Genomic DNA, 24,025 nt, shown 5'->3' on the forward strand with positions numbered 1-24,025 from the left:
TTCGGCCACATTCGCTCGGTATGGTGTACCTGTCCAAGTGTGGTAAGGTTCTTTAATGAATAAGTCGCTGCCGGAGACACAGCCTCAGCACATGAAGTGACGAAGTCGTTCGTTAGCACACAAGTTATTCATTAAAGAAAATACAGCGCAAAGAGGAAAACGAAACTCAGCAAACTAGTCAAACATACATAAAATACTCTCCAAGAAAAAGATCAGTCAGAAAGGGCCTACAGTGCTGTGGTCTGTAGGCCCTTTCCCGTGCAGACCACAGTGCTGTGGTCTGCACGGGAGCAGTGGGGTGGACTAGAGGCGGCGACGGAGGCGGCGCTCGGAGGGGAGTAGCGGGAGCGGAGCTAGAAGCCATTGAAGAAAATTCTGCTCACCCCAGGCGAACACCAGGGATCCACTAATACAGGAAGTTCCGCTGTGATGTTGGGAACATAGGTAGGTCGCCTTGGCACAGTTAAGTCTTGTCGCCGGACACAAAGTCCAAGGGCTTCACCTCTGCTACCGGCGCAAGGCTTCATTTCTGCCACGTCGGTCGGCACCTTATTATCAGGCGGTCATTATCGACATTGCTGTGAAGACCGGCATAGTAAGGACGGGTAACGGCTAGCCGCCCTTGCGGCGTTCGCCAGCCGGAGCTCGGGCACGGTGCTGTAGACGCTGGGCCTCCTCGGTCGGACGCCCTTCCAATGTTCGCCAACTGCAGGCGGCAGGAAGAAGTAGGATGTGGTGTCGATTATAGGTGGGAGCATGGAGGGGCCCTGGGCCATGAGCTTGACATGAACACTCCCGAACCCTGGACACCTTCTTCTCCGTCTTCTCCCACCACTCCCACGCTAGCTGTCGCTTGCTTGCTTGCTTGTTCCTCACTTCTGGCGCTTGCCCACTACGATCACGGCACTCGCGCACTTCACATATCAGATAAGCTCCCTTTTAAGAAGCTTTTTAAACAAAAACTGCCGCTAAGTGCGCGATGTACTATCACCACACACATTACTTGAATAAATATATCCAAGTCTATAAGTCACCATGTCCGAAGTCAAAAGTCCCACAAAGGCTACAAGTCGAGCATTAGCTCCTCTAAGTGAATATTTCCCACATCAACCGAGCTAGACATATATTGTCTTTGTTAGAGTGCACTGGCCCTTCAGCAATCATTTCGCTCCACGTAGTGATGTCTCTATATCTGCATAAAATTATATCTTTAACGTTGTCGGCTGTAGGTTTGACCCGGACGTTTTTAGATAAAGCTGGAGTCGTGACTCTGCATGGCATCGAACAAGTAATTGTCTGCGTACTAGTGTCCCGAACCATTTGGGGTTGAAGGATCATTGTCAGTGGTAAAACCACACGCGATCACACGAGAACACCAGGGAGCGTCTGTGTCGTTAAAGCCATCAGTTTATTTGGTAGACAGGCATAAGCAGCCCTCCCAAATGCACATAGTGTTAGAAGTGGTTGCTTTGGTCGGATTCGAGGAATGCAATAAAGACACCTCAGTACTCTGTGTGGAAACCAAACACCGTTCCTCAGAAGTGCTCACATCACGAGACTTAGTTTGACAATGGTACCAATCCTCCAACATACTATCTTTGACTGCGAGGAGATAATCTGTTCTCGAAATCCTTACTTTAATTTCTTCGACGAGGCTGATGCATGGTAGCTCGGACACATGTACGAGCCAGTCATCGTCTGCGCTGGGCTCGCGCAACACTGGTCGACATGTGGAGGCAATATGCTACTTGCTTCGTGAGCAAACATCTTCTTTACAAAAAGCAGTATCTTTGCAAGACCGTAGAGGCTTGGGCTAGTCGGTACATACTCGAAAGGGAAAAACAGCGCGAAAAAACACAACAAGAAGACAAGAAGGGGGACACACACCAGCAGGGGGACACACACCAGTGCTGATGTGTGTCCCCCTGCTGGTGTGTGTCCCCCTTCTTGTCTTCTTGTCGTGTTTTTTCGCGCTGTTTTTCCCTTTCCAGTATCTTTGCGTCAACGTCATTACAAGTTGTCTTTACAAGAGACAATTTCGGATTTCAAAGGTTTAACGCAATGCTAGATAGAGCTTCGTGGTCATCATCGTATTTCTGTTCTGCATGGCTACAAATGGAGCTCTTCCCTTCGAAGTAAGTATCAGCAAGTGTCTGATCTCTGCATTTTATGCGCAGGCGTACCTTGCGAAGCTCTTCTTCTAGACGGACTTTTTCAGCAACTCGTTCCGCCAATTGCTTCTCGCGCTCAATTTCAGCTTCGTAGCATATTGTAGACCATCGCTCTTGAACCCACTTGTTCAATTCTGCCTCATGCAAACCTAGCCGCTGTGCCACGGTGACTAAGTCTGTCACACTCATTGTGGCTGTTTCTTTCCAAGTTCTGAGGCAACGTACGACTTCGTCCTGTCGCGGACGCCGATTGCAATTAGTTGGTTCGAGTCTTATTTAACCAACCGAGGTGTTGCCTAGGAGCCAGAAGAAAACAACGCCAGCGGCCAAATTAACAAACGCAAAAACCACATTTTATATCAACAAATATCAAACACTACATAGCAGGAGCATGGTATTAATTCACCAAACCTCAACATGACCCGCCTGCGCCCCAGTCCGTCATCTGCACCGGACTTCCTCGGCAACGTGGTCCGAACGTCTTCAGCGGTACAGATGACACCGATGTGGAGGACTGGTTTACGTCGTATAAACGGGTGAGCGCACATAACAACATACGCTCAACAGGATAGAAAAGAATGCTATAGAGTGGGTTCTGCGCAATAAAATTATGAAAGAATGCACACCGGTTGAAGGCTCTACTCGAAAACGGCTGTATGACGAAGGTAAAGCAGCGACACTCGCAGACGCTCGTGTACGGCCGTGCTCTGAAGCTGTCTGCTCGTCGCAACGCCGCCCCGTTTCCGCAGAACCGGGAGAGACACTGCAGGCCGCCGGGAAACCAATTTGCGTCTGGGTGGAATCCTCTGCAAGCCCGGATCCAGGAGCCCGTCACGCCCGTACCTCCGCACCCCAGCAGCTTTCCGCGAACGGTCCCTGCTTACGTCATACTCGGAAGACACCAGGCCATCGGGGAAACGTCGATGCGGTTGAGTGAAGGCCTTGTACGCTCGGGGACTTCTGGCCCTACGCGCGTACACCTCCGAACCCCCGCAGCCATCTTTTAACCACCCCCACTGATGTGTCTTTCGCGTCCTTCTTGTGAAGAAGAAGACACGCCTCCGTCCGACGGCATCGCCAACGCTCTGCTCGCTCTGCTCGCGCTGCTCGTCGCTGGTGTCTTTGGAGACGGTGCCCACGCTTCCTCGCCGTTCCTTGAACTTGTAGCGTCCTTGACGGACACCGCCAATAAACCTCTTGTCAATTGGTGAAGGTTGCTGAAATTCCCCCGTCGCTTGCACCCTGGAGCTTCGAACCCGAACGCTTCCGCCAATCATGACCGACAACACAGACCCCCCGGCGCCTGCGCCCCACTCCGTCATCTGCACCGGAGTTCCTCGGCAACGTGATTCCGAAGGTCTTCAGCGGTACTGACGACACAGAAGTGGAGGCCTGGTTTACGTCGTATGAACGTGTGAGCGCACATAACAAGTGGGACGATGCCGCGAAGTTGACCAACGTGATATTTTATCTTACTTGCGTTGCCCAACTGTGGTTCCATAACCACGAAGTCGACATCCCGTCATGGTCAACTTTCAAGACGTCTTTCACTCGTGTTCGGTAGACCTGCTGTCCGCAAACTACGCGCTGAACAGCGCTTGCGAGCCCGTGCAGAGCAGCCTGGTGAAACTTTCACTAGATACATTGAAGAAGCCGTCGACCTTTGTAAACATGTCAACGCCGCCATGCCCGAAGCTGATAAACTTTTACACATCCTCACAGGCATCGATGACGGTGCATTCCAGATGCTTTTGGCCAGTAATCCGCGTACCGTTTCTGAAGTGGTCACGTCATGTAAAAGCTACGGAGAGTCGAAGAAACAACGCACCCTGACTCGGCAGCCTCTGTCGACCGCCGACTCGTTATCGAGTCTCGTTGCCGTTTCAACCCTCTCTGCACTGCTTCAGTAGATTCAAGACTTCGTGCGCGAGGAGGTTTCCCGTCAACTTTCCTTGGTCCCTTTCACTCAGGAGCTTTCCTGTCGTCTGCCTACAACGCTCCGCACTGTCATTGCCGAAGAGGTCGCTCAAGCTGTTCCCGTCGCTCCCCTCCAGCCTCCTGTGGCCGCGCCTCCTCCCTATGCGCAGACAGTGCAGCCTGTAGCCACACCTCTTGCGTATGCGCAGGCAGCGCAGCCTGTAGCTGCGCCTCTTACGTATGCGCAGGCAGTGTAGCATGTTGCCGGGCATCATACCTATGCGCAGGTAGTGCGTAGGCCTCCCCAGCCACCTTTTTCGATCTTGCAGCAGTCCACCACCCGCCGCTCCTACTGCTTCTTGGGCCGGGCCGAGAGTCAGCAATCCATGGCGGGCGCCTGACAGTCGTTCCATTTCTTACGCCTGCGGCACGCCAGGACACGTCGCTCGTTATTGCCGCCGTCGCCTTCAAATTCGCGAGGGACGTCGCCCCGGGTTCCTCGCAGTGGTACGTTTCTTCTGACCTCCCTGAATTTCCTTCGCGCCACTCCCGATCGCCTCGTCGACGATCGCTCTCCCCAATGCGCCGCCGACCCGCACCCTCCGACCAGGAAAACTAAGCGCCGCAGTTCACGAGGCAAGAACTGCGCCATCTTCGAACTGTCCAAGCCCTCGCACTTTTCCTGCTAACATGGTCGGAATGTCTGTAGGATGTATGTATGCTCTTGCGCTTGTGGACACCGGCGCCTCAGTTTCTGTTATAGCCGCCAAACTCTGCCGTTCGCTGTGCAACGTGACCACACCGCGCTCTGGACTGTCGCTTCACACGGCAAGCGCGCAACACGTTACACCTGTCGCATCCTGTACTGCCCGTGTGCTACAAAGCATTTTGTACATCGTCGAGTTTATTGTTCTTCCTGCCTGCTCACTTGACGTCATCCTTGGGTGGAACTTCTTGTGTCGTCATCAGGCCGTCGTCGACTGCGCACGAGCTGAAGTTGAAGTTTCGCGGCTGTGTGACGCACCATCCCACGACGCTCTTAACCAGCCGCCTAAACTGGTCGTGCGTGAGGACACTGACATTCTGCCTGGCTCTTTTGCCCTTTTCCCAGTCGTCTGCGGTGTCGTCACCGATGATACGGTGTTCTTTTCATAATCTCACATCTTTATGAGTCGCAAAGCCGTTCCACTGCCTTTTGAAGCGCTTGACATCGCCGCCTGCATCTGCAATATTTTTGGTACAATACCCTTTCTGCGTTTCTTAGGTGGCTTGTCGGCGAATCTCTCGGCCATGTGGAACACCTTGACTCTTCGTTCTTTGTTACCGTGCCAGACGAATCTTTCCATCTTGACTCCAATGAACTCCTCGCCCTTTCAACGCTTGAAGAGTCGTCGAGTAACATGTTTTCCAGTTCCATCGCTGCTACAATAACCCCTACCGAACACTCCGAGCATCGTCAGCTTCTACACCACTTCAGAAATTCCTTCGATGTTTCTCAGCCGCAATTGGGCCAAACGTCGGAAATGCGGCACTACATTGATACCGGCTTACACCAGCCGTTGCGTCAACGTCCTTACCGTGTCTCTGCCGAGGAGCGTCACGTCATTAACGACCAAGTCGACGATATGGATAAGCTACGTCGTGGCATTATTAAACCATCCCACACTCCCTGGGCATCTCCTGTCGTTCTCGGTCGCAAGAAGGACGGGTATATTCGCTTTTGCTTCGACTACCGTCAATTCCATAAGGTCGCGCGCAAGGACGTCTATCCTTTGCCACGCATCGACGAAGCCCTTGACAGCCTTCAGGGCGCAAAATTGTTTTCGTCCCTAGACTTGCTTTCTGGCTACTGGCAAGTTCCCGTACCTGAAGTCGATCGCCAGAAAAAGGCATTTATTACACCTGACGGCCTATACGAATTCAACGTGATGGCCTTTGGACTTGGCGACGCGCCTGCAACGTTTGAAAGACTCATGGACAATACCCTACGTGGCCTCAAGTGGTCTATGTGCCTTTGGTACCTCGACAATGTCATGGTTCTCTCGCCTGATTTTCAAACCCACCTACTTCGCCTTAGACATGTTTTGACGTGTCTCACCAACGCTGGCCTGCAACTCTACCTCAAAAAGTGCCGCTTCGCCGCGCGGGAGCGGGCACCGTATCCAAGCACAGTGTTCTACAGGACCCTGCAAAACTTCGTGCAGTCGCTGAGTTCCCGAAGCCTACTAACGTCAAAAAACTTCGCAGTTTTGTGGGTGAGTGCTCATATTTCCGGCGGTTTGTACGCAATTTCCCTTCGATCATGTTGCCCTTGACCCAGCTCCTACGCGGTGTCGCGGACATCTTCCTCTGGTCCCCTGCAAGTGACGTCACGTTTGCTACACTGCGTCGTCTTCTTACCTCTCCACCTATTCTTTGTCATTTCGACCCGACAGCTGCAACTGAGGTACAGCCGCCCAATGGCACAGCCACCCAGCACTCTAAATTGGGAAAAAACTTACAAATGACTACGCTATCTGACTATGCTCACAAAGCTCGTGAAAATAGCATAGTCATTTGTAAGTTTGTTCCTAATTTAAGGTGCTGGCGCCCAGAAAGTCGCCGCTCGCGCACGCTAGTTAAAAATTAGCGGGGCTGTACATACAGACGCCAGCCGGGTCGGCCTTTGCGCGTCTTCGCGCGTCGAAAGCCCAGCTACTCCGAATACGGGGTCGCCTATGCGAGTCGTACGCTGACAAAACAGAGGCCAATTACAGCGTGACTGAAAAAGAGTGCTTCGCTCTAGTATGGGCGCTTGGCAAGTTGCGCCCATACTTATACGGCCGCCCATTTGACCTAGTCACGGATCACCACGCGCTTTGTTGGCTCGCCACGTTTAAAGATCCATGAGACCGCTTAGCACGCTGGGCACTCCGAATCCAGGAGTACAATATTCGCGTCGTCTACCGCTGCGGACGCAAGCACACTGACGCAGACCCCCTGTCCCATTCACCTCTACCTCCAGACTCGGCCTGCGGAACCACTTGCGCACACCCCCTGTGATCTCTTGACCTTGACTCGATTGGCACGGAACAACGCCGTGACCCGTGGATCACTTCTCTTTTTTCCTATCTTTCTGGATCATCGACCACCCCTCTATTCCGATCCCTCCGACGACAGGCTGTTCATTTCGCCATTCGTGATCAGCTGCTCCACCGACGCAACTACGCTCCTGAAGGTCGTAGATGGCTACTAGTCATTCCCCGCAGCTTAAGATCCCAAATCTGTGCCTGTTTTCACGACGATCCGCAATGTTGCCACGCCGGAGTATTTACGAATGTATTCGCCATCGCTACTACTGGCGGGGAATGTACACTTTTGTATGAAAGCATGTTCAGTGCTGCTCTGACTATCAACATCGCAAATTACAACTTTTACGCGCGTCTAGCGCTTTGCAGCCACTTCCGTGCCCTGCCAAACCCTTCGATCGCGTCGGCATTGACCTCTACGATCCGCTTCCCATGACACCATGTGGCAATCGGTGGATCATAGTTGCTGTGGACCATTTGACACGCTACGCCGAAACTGCTGCTTTACCGAATGCTACAGCGCAGGATATAGCCTCTTTCGTCCTACATCGCTTCATCGTTCGAGAACGCGCACCTCGAGAACTCCTCAATGATAGAGGTCACTCCTTCTTCTCCGAAGTCGTTGAAGCTCTCCTTTCTGAATGCCACATTATTCATCGAACGAGCACGGCAAACCTTCCAAAAACAAGCCGGCCCACATAGCAGCTTAACCGCTCTCTGCGTGATATGCTCACGATGTACGTGACATCTGATCATGGGATCTGGGACCGCGTACTTCCTTTTGTAACGTTCGCATACAGCACCGCGATACAAGCTACTACGAGATTTTCACCTGTCTTCCTCGTATATGGACGGGAACCTTTGCATACCATCGACACTCTCCTTCCATAGCGTCCTGACGCTTCCGAGTGCCAACCTGTGTACGAAGCTTCCCGACAAGCCGAAGAGTGCCGCCAGTTCGCGCGCACCTTTACATCACGAGCAAAACAGCGCCAGAAGGGAGGCCGGGCCGACTCACTTCCAAGTCTCACGTATGCCCCAGGGTCTCTTGTGTGGTTGGCTGTTGCCTTGCCAAACTCCTGGGCTTTCCTCGAAACTCGTTGCAAAGTACGAAGGGCCATACCGCGTCTTGGAGCGAACGTCCCCGGTGAATTTTCTCATCGAGTCACTTTCTCCATCTGACGAAATGTGCCAGCGTGGATGAGACCTCGTCCACGTTGCGCGTCTCAAGCCCTACCATGACCCTCTGCCTCCAATCTCTTAGGTCGCCAGGATGGCTCTTTTTCTGCGGGGGCGATTGTGAAGAAGAAAAGGCGCCTCCGTCCATCGGCATCGCCAACGCTCGGCCCGCTCTGCTCGCGCTGCTGGTTGCTGGTGTCTTTAGAGACGGAGCCCACGCTGCCTCGCGGTTCCTTTAACTCGTAGCATCCTTGACGGACATCGCCAAGAAACCTCTTTTCATTCTTTTCCTCCTCTCCTGTTTTATACTCCCGTGGGCTTTTCTTTAGATAGTTTCTTTTTCCTTCTGACGCTCGGGGCTCTCGCGCCAGAGCCGCTTGCCACGTCGTCCCCATTGTCTTTATCGCACACAAAGCTCGCGCAGCGTCGTAAATTCGCAAGTCCTTGATGATCTGTCGATGACAACTCAGCGCACATCATGACACCAAGTCTGTTTGGAAAATGGGCAGCAGCTTGCGTCATGAAAATCGACACTAAACAACACTGAGATTATACACCTGGTGCCAAATGGCTCATTATCATCTAGTGCCCGGCCACTACCGCCACTGAAACACGCAAATATGGCGCAAATTATAGATATAAATGGGACTAATAAAGCAACAGTGGTCGAGGACGCAGCTTCATTACGGTTGGCACTACCCCGATCACAAGAAATGTAAGGCAAGAAGCCGTGTTGATATGGTCGATTGGAGTTTGTCTATGTAGTTTTTGCTAGCAAGCATTAATCCTATACTGTTTAGGCACGTACCACCCCTCCGGGAAACAACACTCGAAATGCAAGAAATGGAAGAATCATTGGTTTGTTTCCAAAGTGTCGTTAATTTATTGCCGTCCTAAGCCGCTCTCAATGCTTCTTTGGTGTAAAGGCATGACAAATGTGTTAATTTATTACAGCGAAGCTGTATATGGCTAGCCCATTCGTCTTGTAATTAGATTTAGGTGCACGTCCCAGGTGGTCCGAAATTATTACTACTGCGTGCCTAATAGTTTGTGGCCCACGTGGGCTCTGCTTCAAGTTGTTAACACTGAATTAACTGCGGTGTTGTGTCATACACATAGCCTTTCGCTGCATAACGTGTCGCAGGAAACGCGAACTTGCTGCCCCGGAACAAAATGCGTAAGTATACCATGGTACGTGTCGAACCAGAATGGCCTCGTTGACTACTACGTTTTCTAGGCGGCGGAGGGAAGATGCTTTCACTGCAGGAGCTACAAATGTTTCCAGTCTTACGGGATTCCTGGTTCCAACGGAGTCAAATACACCAAAAAAAGAAGTGCGACATGCTGCGACATGTTATGTAGCCGGGCATCAATACAATATCACAATCTAGCAGGGTTAAGTAGCCTCGCAAGTGCTAGAATATTCTTCAACGCAATCGGGTTCGCTTGTTGCAGCCACAGCTACCCCCACTATATCACACTTGCCTCAAAAACGTGACTGCGGTTGCTTACGCAGCTTTAAGCGAGTGACACGCAGCTTACGACAGCACTGTAGTCAACGAGTGTGAAAAACAGATAACAAGCCATGTGGGCACCGTACGCATTCCTTTTTTAGCTGCACTTAGCTGGTACAATTAGGGCGAGATATGAACTAGTCATCGGCCCGACCTGTAGTAGAGCCAATGCTACCCACAGTCTTCCTACGCGGGTCGTCCTATCAATCTGTTAATTACCAACTCGACAGAGCGATTGGTCCTCCGAGTAATATACACTTGTTCAGCTAATATAACTGAAGAAGCGAAATTGCGCTAATATTCTCATGACACTAAGGACCAACGAGAATTAGTGACATATTTCAAACAAGTTTTGATTGCTTGACAGCCAAAATTATTATTGTACGGAGTCCTATCTAGAGCATGTTTTGTTCGCATTACTTTACTGTTATCAACTCTAATACTTCACTGTTTTATTGAAGAAGAGGAGGATAGCCAAAGCGCAAGCTGAATCGCCAACGCAGTGCGCGAGACAGTGTTCGACCTGAACCAATGCTCTTCACTGCAGCCCTGTCTGGATTCGCGACCCACATCCAATAAACCTATTTTCAGCGTGATGAACTTTACTGCGATCAACTGTGAGTAAGCGCCTTGGCAATGATCGAACACTTTTCTATTTTTGCATCCGCATTTTCCGTAAAGGCGCACTTTGTTCTTGTAATTCACCACAACTTACCTATGCGTAAAGGCTTCGTTCAGATACCTGAGAAAATCGTACATAGTAAGGAGAGGATTTCTCTTGTTGTAATTTAGGTGATTTAGCAAGCACGCATCGAAGTACAAAATAAGAAGGGATTCTGGATAATGAGCGCTACTTACGCGTGCAAAAATATCTTTACAAGTAGGTTCACCACGCCGAACACACCGTCGTCTTTCACCAACGAAATATTGTCGGCCGTGCAAATACCGCCCTTCACAGAGAAGCCTGAAACACGATAACCAAGGTCAAAGAGAGTGTGTTTAGAATTGGCATTACAAGTAGGCTTCGCAATGCCAAATTCTGCCCAGTTGTACAAGAAAAGTCATATAATTCTATTGAGTTCTAACAGATGATAATGATAAAAACTACAATCATGTATTTTCGTCAAAAAACACAAACATTTGGCACTGTCAGTAAAGGATAACAAAAATTAAGAAAAGAAACAACATAACAAGTGATATCCTGAATATTTCTCTCACAACATGTAACAGCCTCGTAACTTAGAGGACTGGTATAATCACTCTTTGTTTGTGTATGGTCAACGCCTATGCATTAGTATAAATTAGGTAGGTGCGCAATGAAGTTGGCAATATTAGCGCTGAACTATCTCCAAAAATACACCAGGCTTAAAGGGAACATGAAACCAACGAAAAGAGAGCGGCTTAAAGGAGATAGAAACTCATTGTCATTAATGATGCCAGCAGATGAGAGGGTAATTGCAGTGGGCAGGAGGCCGCGCAGAATCTGCCGATATCAGGACCCGCAGTTGTAGATCGTCCGCACCCTTATAATAGTCGCGTTCCGTCATTTGGACTAAGCATTCTCGTGAATAAATAAAAGCGGACGCATCAGAGAGAAAGTCATAATTATAAATGAGTTCACGAGGGCAAGGGGTAAAAATCGCAAATTGCATGTGATGAAGGATACCGCCAATAAAGATGTGTGTTTTCGATTGTTCAGATGGTCAACAGCAATAGACAGGAATGCTTTATCCAAGACCACGTATTTTCATGTTGCTCATGTGAAGTCACAGGTATGCAGGTATAACAGAAAAATGAGCTATTGGGTCAAGCAAAGCAAATAGCTGCACACCTTCGACAGACCAGTACCATGTGTGGTGGGTGGTCTGGAGGAATTTTTACAGTTTGTGAACATGCAGCGGTCCCTTATAAATGTGCACTGGCTAGGTTTCCTTGCACTGGACAAAGAGACAATAAACGCAGTGCATTAAGAAACGAAGTGCCGGAATGCTGATGCGAAGCGGTGTCTCCAGTGCCGTGGACCCAGGGTTTGTCATAGAGATGTTGACCGGAGATGGAGGCTGGTGCGAGAATCGAGCTACGGAGTAGTGGTCGTATATTCAAGAAGTTGGGTCATTGAGTTCAAAGGCAGCGTAGCCGTGCTGTTTCCTCTTGGTGGCGTCACCAAAACCACAACCAAATCATGTGCTGAGAACGTCAAGCAGAGCAGTAGGGTAGTTTAGGCAGTCTTGTGACTAAAGAAGTGCCAGCCGAGGGTAAACAGGCACAGCCGAGACGTTCTGCTGGAGATGCACCTGGAGATGCACTAGACATTGCGGTGATCCCAGTGCCCGAAACCGGTGGCAGGCGAGTAGAAGGGGTTGGAAGACAGGCGCTGGGTCATGGAATCCAGCTCATGCCGCGTAGGTAGGTACCAGCAGGTTGAACAAGAGCGCTTTTGAAAATTTACAGTAAGTTTGCTCCAATTCTGTGTTTGTTTGGTGCAGTTGACATTTTGAAATATTCGAGAAGTATACGAAATATATTCGCATTTGCAAATAGTGACCATTTCATTCGAAAACCAATAGAATAGGACACTATTCGATTCGTTATTTGAAAGTTTCGAATATTCGCCCACCCCTAAAGCTAATGCGCCAGAGATGGCCGCAAGCAACTATGATAATATAGATGTAGAACGTTTTATACACAAAATAAACAGTATGACTTCAGGCAAACTGATATTTTTGTTAGATGGTGTCACAAAAGAGCACGTAATCAAACCGCGTGCCGTGTATCACGCAAGCCAGCGAAAGATGCACGCCGGCCCCGCGGTAGCTTCAACAGAGAAAGAGCGCGCATACGCCTAAAACAGCCGACGCGACCGACGGAATGTAGAAGCGCCGGTAACGAGAGAGAGAGAGAGAGAGAGAGAGAGTGCCGAGACACCTTCTCCCCCAGCGAGTCGAGAGAGAGGGAATACTACAGCGCGAGCGTGTGCCTACAGATGAGTCACCCCCCCACCCCCCTTGACGACGCTCCGACGGCGGTGGTTGAAGATGTGAGAATTGACTAGAAGATTCCCAGGCTTTGGCCATGCTACGGGATCCCAACTTGGACCGAAGGTTCCAGAACCCCCGGTGAAGGCTATAAAAACTCCGCGCGGGAATTAGAAGGGGGATCAGACCATGCCAGTGAAGACACGTGAAGTGAACACTGACCGTCTGCGGAAGAAGGGGATTTCCTGCAAGCTAGTACACGAGTTCATCGAGCGTCTGCAATTCCGGAAGATTCTTCTTGGATATTGGCCTCAAGCTACGCCGAGATCGTCACTTAGTGTTCCTATTCATTGTGTACTTTACGTGTTGGACTCTTAGTGCTTGTCGTTAATTATTTCCCTGTGTTTTGTGAATACCCATCTGAATTGTATTGTGATATGTCTAGCCTGAGTGTGCACATGTGTGTGTATAACTGCCTTGTTTGGAAGAATATATTTTGTTGTGTTTAGACAACTCTGGGCTCTCACTCGGTCTTTGGACAGCAACCGGCATTCGCTGGCGCACCAGAGGGCCCCTTACTAATTGTAAGGGGCCCTCTGGGATTAATCCTGGGAATTTCGTGGGATTATTTTCGGAAGCTGATTAATCGGCTTTGGAATTTGGTCCGGCGTTGGCGCCTCGTTCACGGGGTGTGTTACAGATGGCGATGTCTATTTTTGCATTGCAGTGCACAATAGAGTTTAAGTGAAGCTTATAGTAACTTTTAAGCAGATATTCTCGTCTCTAGCATGGCCTTAAGCGGGCGGTGGGGAGAGTTCTTTGAATCGCAAAGGCTGTGCGCCCCAAATGTGGCTTTAACTCTGCCAGTATTCTGATGGAAGTTCAGCGTACAATGACCGTACAGCCGTTTATGAACGGCCACAATCTTTTACAATGTGTTCGAGAAGATTTGAGTAAGGATGTAGCATTGTTGTTGTCGTCTGGTTTTACCGTTGTGTTACTCATACGAGTATTACACATCAGTGAGTTTATGCGCCAAACGAAAGACGTAAACAGATAATGTACCGATACGATGTGTGAGCGTAGTGTGTGTGTTTGTGACCCACATGTATGTCCTTTTTATTTGTGCCCCAAGCTCCGCCAATGTGAATTAAACTAGTTACGTATGCGTACAAAGCAATATCCTAGTGATATATGCATTACTTACCATTGGCATCATCTCCGTTAAGGTGGTTGAGAGTCCGTCTGCAATACACGAACACACTTTCACTTCACTTTTCAACTCGAAAAGTGCGTCATTCGATATAACACACTGAAAACAAAGAAAGCTCCTTCACTTACCGTGTCAATATTATGATAGCATCTTTGTCGCGTGTGCGGGTTGCAAAGGAACTTGCCAGGGATGATTTCCAATTCGCATGTACTTCATGTACGGTGGGTACCCTCCGAGCCGTCCGAAAAAGTGATTTGCTTTGTGCTTGTGATAGCTTTAAGAGGAAGTGTGAAATTATTACTGAGAAACGACAATTTCCCGCCGCAGAAAGCGCCTTGGACATTAGCCCAACAAACTATCTGCGTCTTTTTTACACTGAACTATGAGGTATTCTAGACCGCAATTTTAAGAGCACACGCAATGAACGAACACCGCCCGTTAAATTATTCATGCGATGAAAACAACTCGGATTTGTGCTTTTACATTGCCAAAATTATCATTAGAGTGCAGTAAATTTTTACTCCGTCATGTATGCTTTTAAATGGCCATGAAGTGTTTTGTGAACTTACCAAAAACGGTTCTATTTAATGATGCATGTTAGAAAAACCTGTCAGCAAATACCCACGTACATCAGCACAGTTAGAAATAATGGCATAACATATATAGCGCAATCATAGATGATAGTTAATCTTACACGTCTGTCAGAAACTGTATGGCATAACAACAAAGTATTTTGTGTTTTGAGAAGCATACTTTGTCAATAATCGCAGTAAAATATGCACAACTAATCATTCATGTTGCTAGTCTATATCAGTTGTTTATTCAATAAGGAAACTTCATTCTGAGGATTTACATGCCAAAATCACCAACTGTTTATGACGCACGCGTTAGTGGGACACATCGAAAATATTGACCTGCCTGCATTTTTTACCATGCACCCAATGCACAGCACACGGGCGTCTTCGTATTTCCCCACCTTCGAAATGCGGCGGCCGCAGCCGGGATTTCATCCCGCGCCCTAGGGCCTAGCAGAACAACGACCAACCCACTATGCAACCACGGCGGGTTGTTTATTCTTATTTTGAGTGACACGAAAGATGGCGTTCTTGAGGCTGTAATATGAGTAATATGTGATCCTGAGACTGTAACACGATAGAATGTTCTGAGGTAATCGGCAGAGCAACAGCTCGGACTGAAATAAGAGTTTAAGAAAAAAACGTTTGGCGCTAATTTAGGAATGTTAGTACGAAATCACTAAGGTAATGTTATTGTCCAAGCTCGCAAACTTTGCAAAACGTCTTACAGATTTTTCAATTAAACGTTGATAAATACCGAAGTTAATGGTCAGCTACAATCTTCATCGTTGCGCCGCGAAAGGCAGTTCATCGCAGTTTGCGCGTCTGTAGTGCTTTCTACGCCGCTTACTTACATATTAAGCACTTGGCTTCTTGCTATTTCAAAGCCACCAGTTAAACCTCTCATGCAGGGTTCATGCCTTCAGTTGTTTTATGGAAACAAACACGCGAAAAGATGCGTTTATTAGAAATCAGTAGACGGAGCATTGAGCCATATCTATTGACGGTTCCATTCAAGAGGCGATTCAGAAAGAAAATAACATTTTTATTATTTTAGTCACGACAGCGGTGCAATATGGTGTTAAAGGAACCAAAAAGAAAGCAAATTTAGCATTATTTTTTTCAAACACACCTCGATGGGCGCGCAGTGACGGAATAAATATGTTAAAGTTGTTTGCTAGCTGAATACTTAAGGTGAACTTGCTTCTAATCTAAAATTTTTATCCATGATTCTATTTTAGCACATGAGCAACACGAGAGCAAGGAACTATTTACTGCATTGTAATGATAATTTGGGCAATGTAAAAGCACCAATCCGACTTGTTTTCATGGCATGAAGAAGCCAATGGGCGGTGTTCGTTCATCACCTTGTTCTCGTGTTACTCCTGGTCTTGTATTTCCATCTCCTTTATTCCTCGTGTTCCCCCTATTTTGTAGCGTTAGCTACACTGGCCTAGCCAAGCCCGTTTCGCGCGGCACATCAAGAGCCATGCTGCACATGCGCAAGGATCACTGATGTCACACGGCTTGCGCACCGGAGCCACCGGAGCCGGCACCTCTCGCGCACTCCGCCGCCGCCGCGCGCGACTCACCACCGCCGGTCTGCGCATTCCAGAGGAGTGACGTCGTAGCCGTGGTAGACGCACTGGCGCCGGCGCGCGCTCGCTGTGCAGTCGCCGTCTGACACTGCGCTGGAGCCGCTGCGCTTCTGACTGGCGTTTGCCAGTGTGGTATAGTCATGGAGAAGGAGAGCGCAAATGCTGCTTAACAGCGCAGAAGAACGGAGAAGCTTGACTCATCGGATCCCGAAGTAGTTGCCTGGCAATTAGTGGTTGAGCATAGGAGGAATGAATACATGTGCCACATAATACGTATACCGCGTGTGTGTCATTGGAGCAGCAGTAAGCATGACAATCAAGCTAATCCTTGACAATCTAGACAACCAGGAAAGCTAAGAATAATCAGCTGAACTTTTGCTAACGCTACGTATATCCTGGCATAGCCGAGCTAAGCCCCTGCAACATTTTTTTAACATGTGCCTTAAGCTCATTTAGCTCTTTAATTTATAGAAATGTTTATCCACCTGTCACAGCCACGTGCGTGGATTCTTAATCGGAGCTTGTTTATATGATCAGGACAAATTCTTTTAAACAAAAATGCAGCTAAAACAACTGAACCAGGCTCGACTCCAGTGGACACTTATGCAATGCGAAAGAGAGAATGCTTGTAATAAATGATTCTGTACTATACGCAATGCGTATGGTAAAGAATGCTTGTTAGTGGAATCATAGAAGTGTTCCGCAGAAAACGGTTACTTTTCTTGCGATATGTGGGTATCATATGGGTCTCTCTCTGAGTAAATTGGTATGTATTTACAGTCACGAAGAGCGATGCAAGTTACAGAAGATAAAAATTACGGCACAACTCATCTAACGATGACTGGCAATGGTATTGCAATTAGCACACGGGCAATGGAGTGGTAGGCCATATTTCTGAAGTAACGTTTATATAACATCATCAGCAGCAGCAGCAGCAGCCTATGTTTATGTCCACTGCAGGACGAAGGCCGCTCCCTGTGATCTCCAATTACCCCTGTCTTGCGCTAGCTGATTCCAACTTGCGCCTGCAAATTCCCTAACTTCATCACCGCACCTAGTTTTCTCCCGGCCTCGACTGCGCTTCCCTTCTCTTGGTGTCCACCCTGAAACTCTAATGGTCCACCGGTTATCAATTCTACGCATTACATGGCCTGTACAGCTCCATTTCTTCCGCTTCATGTCAACTAGAATATCGGCTATCCCCCTTTTGTTCTGTGATCCACACCACTCTAATTCTTCCTGTCTCTTAAAATTAGGCCTAAGATTTTTTGTTCCATCGCTCTTTGTGCGGTCGTTAACTTGTCCACGAGCTTCTTCGTTAACCTCCAAGTTTCTGCCCCGTTTGTTAGCACCGGTAGAATGCAATCATTGTACACTATTTTTTTCAACGACAGTGGTAAGTTCTCAGTCAGGATTTGGTAATGGCTGCCGTATGCTCTCTAACCCAATTTTATTCTTGCGTAAATCTCTTTCTCATGATGCGGGTCCCCTGTGAGCAATTGACCTAGATAAACGTACTCCTTTACACACTCTAGAGGCTGACTAGTGACACTGAATTCTTGTTCCCTTGCCAGGCTATTGAACATTACCTTTGTATTCTGTATATTATTCTTCAACCCCACTCTTACACTTTCTCGGTTAAGGTCCTGAATCATTAGCTGTAATTGGTCCCCATTGTTGCTGAATAGGACAATGTCATCTGCAAACCTAAGTTTGCTGAGATATTCGCCGTTGATCCTCACTCCTAAGCCTTCCTAGTCTAAGAGCTTGAATACTTCTTCTAAGCATGCATTGAATAGCATTTGAGAGATTGTGTCTCCTAGCCTGACTCCTTTATTGATAGGTATATTTCTACTTTTCTGGTGAAGAACCAAGGGTCTTGTTCTATCCTTGTAGGTATTTGCCAAGATATGGACGTATGCCTCATGTACGTCTTGATTACGCAATGCCTCTATGACTGCTGGTATCTCTACTGAATCAAATGATTTTGATAATCTATGAAAGCCATATGGAGAGGTTGATTGTACTCCGCAGATTTCTCCATTACCTGATTGATGACATCGATGTGGTCCATCGTAGAATATCCCTTCCTGAAGCCAGCCTTTTCACTTCGTTGGCTGAAGCCAAGTATTGCCCTGATTCTATTGGAAATTATCTTTGTGAATATTTTATACAATACTGAAAGCAAGCTAATGGGTCTATAAGTCTCCCGTGTTATGGATCAGTATAATGTTGGCGTTCTTCCAGCTTTCTGGTACGCTTGAAGTCGTGAGGCATTTAGTGTAAAGGGCCGCAAGCTTTTAATGCAAGATACTACCTCCATCTTTGATTAAATCTACTGTTATTCCATCTTCTCCAGCAGCTTTTCCCCTGGCCACCTCTTTCAAGGCTCTTCTAAGTTCATCGCTAGTTATAGAAGGAGCCTCTGCATCCTGCTTTTCACTAGTCCGAATGAAAGTAGCTTGGCTGCTCTGGACACTGTACAGGTAAGTATAGCATTCTTCCGCTGCTTTTACTACGTCATCGAAATTGCTGATATCACGCTGCTTATCTTTCAGTGCATACATTTCGCCTTGTCCAATGCCAAGCTTTCTTCTCACTGATTTCATACTGCGTCCATATGCTGCTGCTTCCTCAATCTTTCGCACGTTTTATTTCGCATATCCCTTACTTTCTTCTTGTTGATCACTTTGGACAGTTCAGCGAATTCTATCTGATCTCTGGAATATTACACTTTCATGCTTTGCCGTTTCTTTATTAGGTCCTTTGATACTTGGGAGAGCTTACCTACTGGTTGCCTTGGTGCCTTAACTCCCACTTCAATTGCTGCTTCTGAGATCAGCCTAGTTGCGGTTTCGTTCATTACATCTATGTTGTCTTCATCTTCCTGTTCTAAAGTTGCATATTTGTTTTCGAGCGCCAGCCTGAATTAGTCTGCGTCTTACTGCATCTACCCTTACCCTTACTGTGCCTAGGTTGGCCTGTTTCCTCTTGACTAATTTCACTCTTTCTCTCTTCAAACTGAATAAAATTCTAGACCTCAATAACCTATGGTCACTGAACTTTACCCTACCTAACACTTCTAGATCTTGTACTAGGCTGGGATCGGCAGAGAATATGAAAGCTATTTCATTCCTTGTTTCTTCATTAGGGCTTTTCCAGGTCCACTTCCTGTTGCTGCGCTTCCTGAAGAAAGTATTTATTATTCAGAGCATATTTCTTTCCGCGAATTCTACCAACGTCCTTCCTCAAGTGTTCCTAGAATCAATGCCGTAGTTGCCAATCGCTTTCCCACCAGACTGCTTTTTCCCCAGTTTTGCATTGAAGCCAACCATGACTAAAGTATAGTGAGTTTGCACCTTTTTCATTGCTAATTCAACATCTTCATACAACTGTTCTATTTCTTCAGCGTCGTGACTGGAGGTTGGGGCGTTATCTTGTACTACCTTCATTCTATACGTCTTATTAAGCTTTATTGTGATGATTGCTACCCTCTCATTATTGCTGTAGAATTCATCAATGGTGCCCGCTATGTCCCTATGCACTAGAAATCGTACTCCGAATTCTCTCTTATCTGAAACATATCTGTAGCAGAGGACGTGGCCGTTAGTCAGCACTCTATAAGCCTCACGAGTTCTTCTAACCTCACCAAGGCCAATTATATCCCAGGCAATACCTGATAATTTTTCAAATAGCCCTGCTCAGCTAGCCTCATTCGATAGGCTGCACGTGTTGAACGTTGCCAGGTTCAGTTTCCATTGGCGACCTGTCCGGACCCAGAGATTCTTAGCACCCTCTGCCGCGCCGCAGGTCTGACCACCGCATTGGTCAGGTGCTCTGCTGCCACTGGCGACTGAGGGCCATGGGTTAATTGCAGAAGTCATGAGGGAGGTAGTGGCCGAATACTGCACCAGGGAGGTCAATTCCTTACTGGTGAGGGAGTGAGTTTGTTGAAGCTTACTGGGCCTTCTTAATTTGGCTGCACCTGGACAAGTATAGCCCCACTAACTCTCGGCGATAGTTTTTTTTTTGGGCGTTGTCAGGCGCGACTTCATGCCTGAAGATGTAGTGGACTGGAGGGGGATTCGAACTTACGACCTTCAGATTAGAAGCCGGGTGTTCTGCCTCTGCTCCACGCCACCACCATTATGTAACATATATACGGTGATTGTGAGACTTCCGTTACTTCAGCTGCATGCGACATCAATTGGTATCGTCCCACTTCGCTACCGAACTCGCTTCCAAAGTTCGCCCATGAGCACGGCGTCATGACGACAATTCTATGACAGTGATGCAGTGACCACCATGGAATGAAAACAAAAGAATGACGTTGATTGAATGGCAAAGGCGGTGTAACGGCGCCGGCATGATGAGAAGATAATTCCTAACTGATTAAGATTGTTCAACTGCGACAGCCTGGCGATGACGATATAAGGACAATCAGGTGAATGCTACTGTATGACGGAGGTTGCATTACGACAGCACAACATCAGCATGGCGAAACTAGAATGACGACGGTATAGTCCCCAGAATATACTGGCTAGTGTGCCGACCGCGGCCTCCCGGGTGGCACCGTTTGAAATGAATTTCGGCGGCTGCCGCTAAGAGCGGTGTAGTGCGGGTTGGTGTCCCGACGCCACCCGCTCTTCATAAACCGCTGTATTTTCACATAGGGGCTTCTGAGCTTTTTATACTTATGAAGCTGTAGGAGCAGTAAATTTCTCATGCAGCAAGGTTATTTCTGATTTAGGGTTTCTTTTGACTATAAGAAAGCTTATTTACTGCTCGATGCCTGCGTTTGACCTTACGTACCAGCTAGCTCTGTTTCTAGTGTCGAACCTCCGGTGGTTCAAATTAGGAAAAGGAAGCACTACATTTATTTTCTATGACAGTCCAGGTCATTGCAACGTAGGAGTTTTAAAGTATACTTATTTGGCGACTCTTTACTAATAGAGAATAAGAATGCCTAATTTATATATACCTGTGAAACTGACTATATATATAGGATGTTTTTTTTGTTTTTTTAAACAATAGAGATTTTTATTTTTTAGAAGTAATGAACGAATCGAACGTGGTGTTTTCACAGACGAGTTCATAGGCGAGGCGGACATTGCCGCTAATAACGTGAGCTTCAGACGACTAACTAGCAAAAATTTATTGATTACATTTTTATTCGTGCCTTGGGGACCGTTGTCTAAACGGCAAATTAGCTAGAGGCAGTGGCATTTTCATCCGCACCAATCTTCTAAAGACCTTGAAAATCGCACCTAATTCGAGATATTGAAGAAGTCTGCGGCGAAATTCAAGTCACAGCCTACCACGGCAAATCCTAACCCGACACACAGCCGCACATGCTTGCCAGGCAAAGCGTATATATGACGCATCAGGAGCTTCCGCGGCTACAGCCGAGACGTTCGCTTTTCTACTTTCTCGCGCTTGTCTTCACGGCGTTTTGGTCTGATATGACAGCACGCGGTCGCCTTTTGTGCGCTCCAGCGAATTGCCTGAATTTACCGTTGAAATTCTATGATAAATATCTCGAATTAAATGCGACTTTTATGGTTAAAAAAGTAAAGGTTCGTTAAAATGTGATTGCTTTCATATTCGCCAGTTCAATTGCAATTGTATAAGAAAAGGTAATGAACAAATTTTTGTTAATTCGTCCTCTGAACCTGAGGCTATTAGCGACAATGTATTTCCGCCTCACCTCGGAACTCATCTGCAAAACAACTCCATGTGCGCTGCTTGCTCTTATATAGCTTCTTTAATAAAATCTGGATTAGCTAAAAAAACACCCTATATGTTCACCATCACCCCGCATGTTCACCCCGCATGTTCACCATCATACGATTGACAAACTCACCATTGTATCGCATGTCGTAATGCGACTTACGTCGTGCAACAAGAACTGCTCTTTCAGGGCAAAATATTAACTTTTGCTTTACTTGCCAGAATGTTCCTATATGGAAATATTCCTATCGATTGTTCGTTTTCCCCATACTTTCCTGCACTTTCGCTTTTTTGCGATAGCAATTGTGTGGACACTCCAGGCGAATTTCCACCGTCGCCGTGATGTTCTGTATATGAAGTCCAAGTGCGATAACATTGCGGCAGCACGCCGTATTATGTAGGTGCGAGCGAAAGCTTCCGATGGTGAGGCGACAAGGATGATGGCTTGATTGGTACATGAGAGCTGTTTGGTACATGAAGAAAACGCGCACAATGTTCCCGGTACATTGTACGTGTTTTCAGCAGATATAAAACATTTTTTTTCAGTGAGAACCATATGTATGTCTCTATATATTACTCCTTTTTTGAAGCAGGCTTTAATTAAACTGCATCCACCACAAGCAAGCTGGAGCTGTTAATTATAGCAACTGTCTTGATCGAAAATTATATCTAATCACAAGTTGTGCGGCCTGCTTTGTCTTCTGTATTGATCACATCATTCCAAACGCTACCATTTTCTTTAAATAAAGGGGGCAAGTAAATTATTTTAAGGTATTCATTTCACCTTCACAGTAGGCATAAGCTAATGATTCCACTGACCCAGATGGCATTTTCATCCACGCGACTGCAATATAGATCGAGATTGCAGTACAGATGGCGACCTTCTCTGGTGGTTCCAAAACTATCTAATGCAATCCACCAGCGCTCGCAGCTCTGAAACAACAGCGCTGGGCGCAGTCTTCTGATACAGAAGTTTTGCGGTGGACACCATATCCTTCGAAGCTCTCCGATTCAGCGCTCTCAACGCCTGCGCACAACAAGGAGGCCACTGACTGGGTGTGCCTGTGACACTTTGATGGAAGTTTTCTCGCACATATATATATTTTGTACCCTTTAATTTTCTGTTTTGAGATACAAGATGTGTAGTATACTTATGGAATGTCGTACGTATCGCATCAATTTCAGACGCGATTTATTTCGGCGAAGATCGTTGAAAATACCGCTCACAATTATAGTGAACGTGCGTTCGATGACATGGCTTTGTAAATACTTTTCACACACCACAGCAGTTGGCGTCAGCGTTTCGTCGTTTCTTTTTATCCTTCCTTCCCATTCTGCGAGCCGTGTGCCATCAGGTGGTGCAGTGAGCAAGAATTCAAGCCCTTCGCTGAAGCAGTAACTACTCGAGCACAACCACGCAAATCAAGTCCTCTCTTCACTGTCGCTGTGGTTCCAACATTCTTTCACCGGTTGCGACGGCACGACGAGTGTCGGAGGTCGAGCTAGAGTGAGGACGACTGGAGCCACCACGACGAAGTCAACGAAGACACCACTAGCACATCTTTAGTTGCCCAATCTGATAAAACGCACCGTGGTGGTCACGGCATACGACGTCACAGTATACTGAGCGAACAGCAGAATGGCTTCATCCAAGGCGGACACTTGAAATATTTTAGGCCAATGGAGCACTGATGACGCAGAAGACTGTAGATGACGTATTTAGACGGCGGATTGCAACGCTGGACAGTTCAGCTAACAGCTTGCGCTAGAGTCTCTTCTTCGTTGTCGTCTTCGTCGGGACGACTGTGTTTCAAACTTTTCAGCGGAGGTGCGTATGAATATCGTTGTACGAGCGCAGTGCCTGGTTGTTTCAATGGTTCAGAATAAACCTCTATGGATAGCATTATGTAGCTATTAAGGGAGTTTAGGATCGTACACAGGGATATTCTCAAGCAAGAAGGTGTGGATGACGACTTCATGGTGCTGTTCAGGAAGATATGCAAAAACAACCACCTACAAATCGTATGGGAAGGCTGGCAATACATTGAAGTTGTGGAAGTTGGCCAACGACTGAAGCAAGGGCGC

The 24,025-nt window shown here is 47.5% G+C and overlaps 1 protein-coding gene across 1 annotated transcript in view; it reads right to left on the bottom strand.

Annotated features, from left to right (window-relative positions):
* The window catches only part of LOC119459144 (uncharacterized), a 70,515-nt gene that overhangs the window by 40,967 nt on the left and 5,523 nt on the right, over nucleotides 1-24,025 (bottom strand). Inside the window, exons 3-5 of the mRNA XM_049671606.1 lie at nucleotides 14,166-14,311; nucleotides 14,032-14,069; nucleotides 10,708-10,813 (exon numbers count right to left, since the gene is read on the bottom strand). Of these exons, the coding sequence (XP_049527563.1) occupies nucleotides 10,708-10,813; nucleotides 14,032-14,069; nucleotides 14,166-14,311 (290 nt within the window). The remainder of the gene's footprint in view (nucleotides 1-10,707; nucleotides 10,814-14,031; nucleotides 14,070-14,165; nucleotides 14,312-24,025) is intronic.

This window comes from Dermacentor silvarum, chromosome 7, assembly GCF_013339745.2.
Source record: "Dermacentor silvarum isolate Dsil-2018 chromosome 7, BIME_Dsil_1.4, whole genome shotgun sequence".
Lineage (NCBI taxonomy): Eukaryota > Metazoa > Arthropoda > Arachnida > Ixodida > Ixodidae > Dermacentor > Dermacentor silvarum.